At 39.1% G+C, this 9,292-nt stretch overlaps 1 protein-coding gene across 5 annotated transcripts in view; it reads right to left on the bottom strand.

The window, feature by feature from the left end:
* The window catches only part of LOC103610972 (N-acetylneuraminate lyase-like), a 27,889-nt gene that overhangs the window by 4,109 nt on the left and 14,488 nt on the right, over positions 1-9,292 (bottom strand). For 2 of the 5 annotated variants that reach the window (XR_552259.1, XR_552261.1), the window contains exon 3: positions 3,903-4,106. Coding sequence is in view for 2 of the 5 variants with exons in the window: in XM_008595022.1 (XP_008593244.1) it covers positions 3,952-4,106 (155 nt within the window). In the remaining 3 variants the exon portion in view is untranslated. Of the gene's footprint in view, positions 1-500; positions 1,193-3,505; positions 4,107-9,292 lie in introns of those variants that run through there. The other 3 variants (XM_008595022.1, XM_008595021.1, XR_552260.1) reach the window with 2 other exon arrangements.

The following is a 9,292-nucleotide window of genomic DNA, read 5'->3' as shown; positions in this document are numbered from 1 at the left end:
GGAGGGCTGCTCAGATTGAGAAATCCAAGCTGATTGAGGCTCTTGCCTTAGGAAAAGGAAATACTAACTGGGACAATGTTCTGGGGAGTCTAAATAGTAATTGCAACCTGAAGACCACCTAGGCCTGTGAAGATTATTTACCGCTCTCAGTAACAGATGCTTTAGATGTGCTCATTCACTCAAGCCCTAAGGTGGATGGTTCACTTTGTTCACACTCTCCCAAGGATTCCTCAAAATGTAATATGTGGTAATTGTATCACTTCCTTCTACCTGAGGCAGGATGACCTTAAATGGGGCAAACTGGACCTGGACTGCAGGCATCCTGAGATGCTGATGCACTTGCCCACTTGGAACTCACTTCCAGGACCTCAAAGGTAACCTTTTCATGTGTGCTTGCTGATGGGTAAGGAGGCTTGTCCCTTACACCAAAGGCTGACATTTGCAAAAATTTTTGTGCCTACAGGGCCTAACCCAACATCTGGCTTGAATGCGGGACCCTGACATTTATGAAGGGCATTTTAGCTGCTGTGAAGAAAATACACTGGAGGCAAACACTTGATGTACAGTCTCCTTAGGTGGTCTGTCTGGCATAGAACTTAATTTGATCAGTACCTGTAACTGATGTTCAGATACAGCTAACATGTCCTGCTGGATACAGATTGTAGTTTATGGAATCCATTCCATTATGTTTACTGATTGTGTGATTAAGATTTAAGAAAATCCTTTAAGGTTTTTCTTTTACTTGTCTAACTTAAAATGCTAAAGTTTCCTATGTATCAAATGATTTCCTAAGAGTCATCAAAGGAATTGACAGAGGAACCACAATTAGGGTCAGTTATTTTGTCCACCCAAGTAGCCATTTCTCAGCCCCAGAAACTCAAAGTGCTAGGTGATGCTCCACCTCTACCTCTGCTCTTTGCATAATTTTGGTTCTAAGTTTCCTTCTTAGTTTCACTGAAGAAAACTGGGGGTTGAATAGGCATGTGGTATAGGGGAATGTTTGAATGGGTTAGATGTGGTGCTTACTCTTCTTGATTTGATGGGCTTGTAAGTCTACTCCGTTTCCCCTGTATGAAAAGCCTAGGTGAGCCCAGGTGGGCACCTTGGACTTGAGTTGCAGACACTGTAGAGAGTTCTTCAGTCTATCCGTCTCTTAGACATCAGCCTCCTGAGAGCAGAGATGTTCTGGGCCCTTCAGGTGATCACAAAAAAGACATTTCTCTCAAGTTGTGGCAAATAGCCTTTCTGTGAAGGCATATGCATTACTCCCCTCCCAGCCTACCCCACCATTATGGAATTTTTCCTTCTTTGTTTTTTTCTGGAGGCTGGCCAGTATGGGGATCTGACCTTGACCTTGGCGTTATACTACTACTCTCTAAGCAACTGAGCTAACTGGCCAGCCCATCCTGGCATTTTTCTACGTCTTTAAGTAAACCCAAGAGACATTCTAAGTAAAATCAGTCCCTGAAATCACTTTGTCCCTCCAACCATCTCTAGCGGATTGATCTTAGATTTCTATCATAAAAAAAAAAAAGCTAAAAATAAGCTCCTAGTATTGTGTTAAATGAAATATTTCACATACCATTACTTTAATTTTAACATTAAAACAATTTAGAGATACAGATAACAACAACAGTAACTTCATAATATTCCAAAATTTTACTTGTTAAAGGCAATAATAGTAGCCTATTGCTAGATAATATTCATTTCTAAGCAGCTGAATTTTACTTGTTAAAGGCAATTAGAGATACAGATAACAACAACAGTAACTTCATAATATTCCAAAATTTTACTTGTTAAAGGCAATAATAGTAGCCTATTGCTAGATAATATTCATTTCTAAGCAGCTGGACTCAGCCCTGGTAATTTTTTAATCATCATATTTCTCTTTATGCTCACAAGATCTCATTAACCATCTTAAAAATCCTCCAAGTATTGCCCTCACAAGAGCAAAAATAGAAAAATAGAGTTCTTTGCTTAGTGGATACCTAAGATTTATCTTCATTAAAAAATTAATTTGGCTTTAGTATCATTAAGTAACGGTATCGCATCCTCAGAACCAAAGGTAGTAACAAAAACCCTCACTTTTCTTCTTTCAGGAAATTAACAGACAAAATTAACAGACAAAAAACATACAAGAAAAAAGAGTGGTGAGGAAATATAGATATAACAACTTTTAACTAGCTGACCAATTAAAGAATAGAAGTCCACTGATAATTTCAAATTTGAACTTTGAAAAAGTTTTATTTTTAATTTGAAGAGATAAATGAAAGTGAGCCGAGATGCCAGGTACCATTCAAGCTTTATTAAAGAAAGAAATCTGCCAGGCTGTCCTCAAAGTGGAGGATAGCCCGGGGCTGCCCTGAAAATGGGGGACAGCTGCAACAATGGGTTTGCAAGAGTTTATATTAACTTTTGGGCACGAAATGTACGGGGGAGGGACCATTAGGTTGATGTAATTGGGTGGAGAACCGCACCCGATACAGAAGCTGGGAAGTGGTTTCTGTTTAATTCAGGAGGCTTCTCCTAAAGGGAAGAGGGGAGGGGCTTGGTGCTGGAGTGGAAGACGAGGCCAGCGGCTATTTTGTGCTGGTTCTTATTGTGTGCACAATGGCCCCAGCCACGTCCAAAATCCATCAATAAAAAATAAAGAGTCAAACTGATATGAATTTTAACTACTTTTCTTCTGCCAATGAGCAAAACAATAAAAGAAAAAATGAAAATAAAATCTTAGGTAATTAATAGACTGGAGAGTCAGGTTTAAAACGACTAAGGAGGGGTGGCTGGTTAGCTCAGCTGGTTAGAGCACAGGCTTATAACACCAAGGTTACAGGTTTTGGCCATACTGGCCAGTCACCAAAAATAAAATTAAATCACTAAGGTTGCCTGTCAACACACTTTGTTTAAAAGAGAGCATACACCAGGGTTTGTTAGAAGAGAGATTAAACAGCTGGTGATATATTACAGAGAAAGGAAGGAGTAAAAGTACATAGAGAAAGCTGTGAGGCCTTGGGTCCTCCCCAAATCTTCTATCACTAATGGAAAGTAACTGCTTGCAAGTGTGACAGGGAAATAACAGCAGCCCCTGGGCTCACCACAGAAGGGAAGTTGCCTTTGATTTTAATAATTCAGAACGCCAGGGGGAGATACTGCTTTCTCAGTGGGGGACAGGAAGTTTGTGGTACCCAAAGCAAGAGCCCTTTGGTTTCTTGAAACTCTGAGCTTTGAGTTCTCTATATAGCAGGAAGTGGAGACCTGAATTCACCTTTGGGGAAGGCCTTTCCTTTGTTATTCGAAAACCACCCTTAAGCGCCCTTTAGTTATAGGAACTGAAGCCAAGTCCTCACCTGACCCAATGTTCTGGGAAAACTGTGATATCACAATTAATATGAAAGCATCCCCTCTAGAGTCAGACTGAACAGCCAAGTAGGTTGTTGTGTTGGTAGTTGTGTATAGTGAGTGATGCTGAAATTTGGTATTAAAGTGACTGCCTAAATGCAGTCGCTCACAGTTTTCCTAGATTCCAAATGAATATTTATTAAAATGAAATTACATTATAGTGATTTAAAATTAGAAAATTTTAAAATAAGATTTAATCAGAAACCAAGATAATGGGAGCTCTGAAAGGCATACGGAATTAATCAATTACAATTTTCCTCTTGATTCCATTTCATCCATACAAACAGAATTTTCTCTACAAAAATTTTCCAAAATAAATGACTCAGGGCTCGTGACTGCTTTTAGAGTTCTTGTCTCTTCACAAAATAAAACTTTTTTAGGCTCATAGGAGGTACTTAAATACTTGTTGATTAATGTGAGATTTGCTAGGAGAGTTTAGTTCATCTGAAAGGTCCTGGAGAAAAGAATGCACTATTCAAGGTGGATTGTCTCAATTTACATACCCTGATTTGACAGAGAGGCACTAGCTACAGACTTCCAAGTTTCCATCCTTTAACCAGTGGAAGAAAGGATATGCAGGCTCTTCAGTTTACTTTCAGCCTTAGCAGTAAACTCTTTGGAGGCTTTCTGCAGTGGAAGCCGCGGTGGGCCCATTTGAATCCCAGAGACCAAAGTCATCACAGCTTTGATCTGTGACACTCCAAAACCTAGATAAGAAAAATAAATGAGGAAATACGCCTGGTCCTGTCCACTTCCCCACAAAAATCCCAAAGAAGAGATCACATGCTAACAGTGACTACTGCAATAGGGTAAGGTGAAAATAGAAGATGGGAAAATTTCTAGTCAATATGACAGACTTCAAACACATAGAAATGCTGGAAAATTTTGACAAATTGACAAACTATAGAACAAAATGAAGTAAGACTCAAAGTCAACCTTAAAACCAAGAAGGAGGAACCAAAGATGTCAGGAATAAAGAGGTCAGAGGGGTAGGAAGGAGCTGAGAATAGCCCTTGAGGATAATCTGATTTAGGTAAATATTGTTGGTGGAATAACGCAGGACTTCATTGCTGAGACAGAACTGAGTTCAAGCTCATTTAAGAAGTCCCAGAGAAATGCACTATGTAAGGTGGTTTATGACTCAATGCTGCTATTTTAGTGCCATGACATAAAGCTGGCACAGGAACAGAAGATGAAGCCTTGAGTTTGTACATGGGGAGAAGCTGAAATTAAACTCCCTGTGTAAAACTAGTAGCCAGACTTCTATGAAAAGCAATAAAAGAAAACCTAGCCCACTGGCCTGGGGATAAGAGGCCAGGAAGCTTGACTTCTGCCAGGGCTGTGGATGGAAAAAGACCTATGAAAGAAACCCCAAGCCTGTGCCACAGGTGAATATTGCATCCAAATTTGCATTACACATTTAGTAGAGGTAGGTACCAGACTAAAATGAACCTAAAGACTGGGTGGAAATAGTGGAACTAAAGTGGACATTTTAGCAAGAGGCAAATGTAAACCCACTTGATAGGGTTCCTCACAACCTTGGGTACAATAGATTACCCAAACAACAGTCTCTGAAGATGAGCTTGGAGCTAAAAACTACAAAGCCTTGGGGCTAAAAACTACAAAGCCCTGGGTTTTGAAAAGGAGTAGCATGAAAGTCAAATTGAGGCAGGAAGTTAGAGACAAGAGCAGGAGGAAGAAACCTGGTTATTTCCAAGTGGGAAAACTGCTTCCCTGAGGAAGTGTGCATGCACATGCACAAAAGCGGCCACAGGAGACAAAGACAATTCCACACAGGGAGTCCTCTCCCACCTTGGGTGCCATTTGGTTGGACCAATGAGCTCCCACCAGCTAGAGAGCCAATCACTTTAACAAATAGGACAGAGACTACATTCAGGGCTCAATCAATGACCAAATGACACAGAATCTAGCTAAGAGGACTTAAAGCCCCCGGGAATGTAACCCATCAGGGCTCTCGAGCCACTCTCTCTCTCAAATCTACTCCATCCTCTCGGGAGTGTACTCTTGCTTTGCTAAATAAAACTGTTCTTTGCTTTTCACCTCTGGCATGTCTTACCCAATTAATTCTTTGTTTGAGACACCAAGAACCCAGACTTAGCCAGCAGAACCTGGAATTCCCTTTAACAAAATGACAAAATTCACACCTTGAGAACAAATGATAGAAAGTTCTGAGAGACTTCACAGAGAGAAAGGAAAAAATAGAAGCCATAGGCTAAGAGAAGGGCACATGAATGAACAAGTAGACTTTTAAAAAAGAAATGTTGGAAATGAAAAATATGTATCCAGGTCAATTAAACAGAAAACACTGCTAAAGAAATAATTAGTGATGTTGAAGGTAGACCTAAGGAAATAATCCAAAATACAGCACAGAAAGATATGTTAAATATTAAAAAAATAGTTAAGATACAGATTTCAGAAAATCCAAAGTATGTCTAATAGACTTTCAGAACGAGAGACTTGAGTGAATGCACTTAAGACAATATTCACAGATCATCACAGTAGACCATTTTTCAGACGTGAAGGAAGACAAAGCCTTCAGATTGAAGAAGCAGATGAAAAAGCAGGTACACTGTTAATATGTAAAAAATATAACTAATAATTACCCATCACAGTCCCCAACCCCATCTTCTAAAATGTCTGTGATTTGTTTTCTTAGCTGGCTATTGCTTTTGGATTCAAGATACAAGAAGTAACTTTCTTTTGCTATGTTAACGTAGTTATAGTAACAACTGAGCACTGGAAAGCAAAATACCAGCATGATTAAAAATATGTGATAAAGTTTGAAGAATGCAAAATGACCCTTCCAGGCTTATTAACAATATGTGGAATAAGGAGCTGCTTTCATGATTAAACAAGCTTATTTAGATAAGTTTCCCCATGACTAAACCATGAAAACCCCAACCCTCAAGGAAGTCTGAAATGAGCTCTTTAAAGATATGTTATCTTAGATGATAAAAACTATCTTCTAGAGTCTCCTTTTAAAATGCAAATATTTTGGAAAATGAGTAACTCCTTTCAGTTAATATCTTAGAGTGATATTTTACAAAACTGTTGCAGTATCACTGCTGGAAAGTATGTGGTACACAGGTAAACTTTTAGTTCTTTAAAAATTTTAATAGCTCGATACTATTTAGGCACATATAATTATCACACCAAACTCACAATTTTGTAAAAGTATTACTTAGGACAAGGGAATAATAACAGGTAATTCATAGTACTGGTGGCACACAAATATGACAAAAATCATGAAAGTGGACTATATCAAACTAAAAAGCTTCTGCACAGCAATGGAAACAACAGAGCAGAAAGACAACCCACAGAGTGGGAGAAAATATTTGCAAACTATACACCCAACAAGGGATTAATATCCAGAATATACAAAGAACTCAAACAACTATACAGTAAAAAAAAAAAAAAAAAAAAGCAATCCCATTAACAAATGGAAAAAGGAGATGAATACACACTTTTCAAAGGAAGACATACAAATGGCCAACAGGTACATGAAAAGATGCTCAGCATCACTAGTCATCAGAGAAATGCAAATCAAAACCACACTGAGATATCATCTCACCCCCAATTAGACTGGACATTATCAACAAGACCAAGAATAACAAATGCTGGCAAGGATGTGGGGAAAGAGGAACTCTTCTACACTGTTGGTGGGACTAGAAACTAGCACAGCCATTATGGAAACAGTGTGGAAGTTTCTCAGACAACTACAGATAGAGCTACCATATGATCCAGCAATCCTACTACTGGGTATATATCCAAAGGAATGGAAATCATCAAGTTGAAGGGATACCTTCACTCCCATGTTTACTGCAGCTCTATTTACAATAGCCAAAATATGCAACCAACCTAAGTGTCCATTGATGGACGAATGGACAGGGAAAATGTGTGTGTGTGTGTGTGTGTGTGTGTGTATATACAATGGAATACTACTCAGCCATAAAAAAGAATGAAATTCTGCCATTTGCAGCAACATGGATGAGTCTGGAGAAAATTATGTTAAGTGAAATAAGCCAGACAAAGAAACAGAAATACTGCGTAGTCTGACACATAACTGGCCTCTAAGAAGGGAGGGGGGGAAGGAGGGAAGAGGGAAGGAATAAAGAAAAGAAAGAAGAAAAAGACCACAACAATATATTGAACTTTCAGAAGGACAGGACAAACTTAGGGATACTAGAGATGGGGGGAAGGGAGAGAGGGGGTTTGGGAAGTGATAGGTTGGGCAAAGGGCATAAAGAAGTATCACAATTTGTAAGAATGAATATGCTAATAATAAATAAATAAATAAACTGATACAAAGGCAGAACTTAATAACTAAGATCCAAAAAATGGGACGGTAAGAGCAAACAGGAGGTAGATGACTTCAAAATTTTAATGAATTTCAGGATTATAAAAATCTGTTGGGACAGTGCTGTCATAGGGATATTCCCCCAGGAGATATTATGAATAAAGTTTGATTTTAGGGCTAGCCTATCCCTTGAACTCATTAAATACTCAATAAAAGTTTGATGACTGACTGAANCAGCATCACTAGTCATCAGAGAAATGCAAATCAAAACCACACTGAGATATCATCTCACCCCCAATTAGACTGGACATTATCAACAAGACCAAGAATAACAAATGCTGGCAAGGATGTGGGGAAAGAGGAACTCTTCTACACTGTTGGTGGGACTATAAACTAGCACAGCCATTATGGAAACAGTGTGGAAGTTTCTCAAACGACTACAGATAGAGCTACCACATGATCCAGCAATCCTACTACTGGGTATATATCCAAAGGAATGGAAATCATCATGTTGAAGGGATACCTTCACTCCCNGGGACCCTGACATTTACGAAGGGCATTTTAGCTGCTGTGAAGAAAATACACTGGAGGCACACACTTGATGTACAGTCTCCTTAGGTGGTCTGTCTGGCATAGAACTTGATTTGATCAGTACCTGTAACTGGTGTTCAGATACAGGTAACATGTCCTGCTGGATACAGATTGTAGTTTATGGAATCCATTCCATTATGTTTACTGATNGGGCAAACTGGACCTGGACTGCAGGCATCCTGAGATGCTGATGCACTTGCCCACTTGGAACTCACTTCCAGGACCTCAAAGGTAACCTTTTCATGTGTGCTTGCTGATGGGTAAGGAGGCTTGTCCCTTACACCAAAGGCTGGCATTTGCAAAAATTTTTGTGCCTACAGGGCCTAACCCAACATCTGGCTTGAATGCGGGGACCCTGACATTTANTGCTCTACCAAAACCCAAGAAAACTAAACAATTTCAGACAGAAAAATATACCAATTTTTTCACAAAAAGTTTATATAAATAATAATTTTTTTCAAACAACAGTCTGTACACAAACTGTGATATAATGAAGGCTTATTGCAAACTTTCTTTTCTTTCTTCTGTACCATTTCCTTTACTAATTTTTCAGTCTTTGGGGGGGCTTATAGTTATTTTACACTCAAAATAGTTATAGCACTTAAAGTTACAGCAGAGAAAAACATGTTTAGTTTAGCGCTCCTATAAGTTACAAGCCTTACAGGATTTGGCTCCTTCCAACCCCTTTGAACTCCTCACTTCCTACTCTTTCCTTGGTGTCTGAGCTTTTGTCCACTGGCTTCTGTTCATTTCTTCACAGTCCAGATTCTTCTGTGGCTCAGAATTGTCAAATTTGTGGATCCTTCTATCTAGAATGCACTCTCTGCCACTCTTTACCTGACTGGCTTTTTCTCAGCATTCTAATCTGAGGTTAAATTTAATGGCCTTAAGGAAGTCCTCCCTTACTACTTTGTACAAATGGTCTCTCTTCTTCTGTACCCCCATCCTCCATCACTTTCCTCTGGTCATACTGAATGATCTTGA

The sequence above is a fragment of the Galeopterus variegatus genome, unplaced genomic scaffold (assembly GCF_000696425.1).
Source record: "Galeopterus variegatus unplaced genomic scaffold, G_variegatus-3.0.2 Scaffold12181, whole genome shotgun sequence".
NCBI lineage: Eukaryota > Metazoa > Chordata > Mammalia > Dermoptera > Cynocephalidae > Galeopterus > Galeopterus variegatus.
Note: the sequence above shows the minus strand (reverse complement) of the source record. Positions and strands in the feature narration are given on the sequence as shown.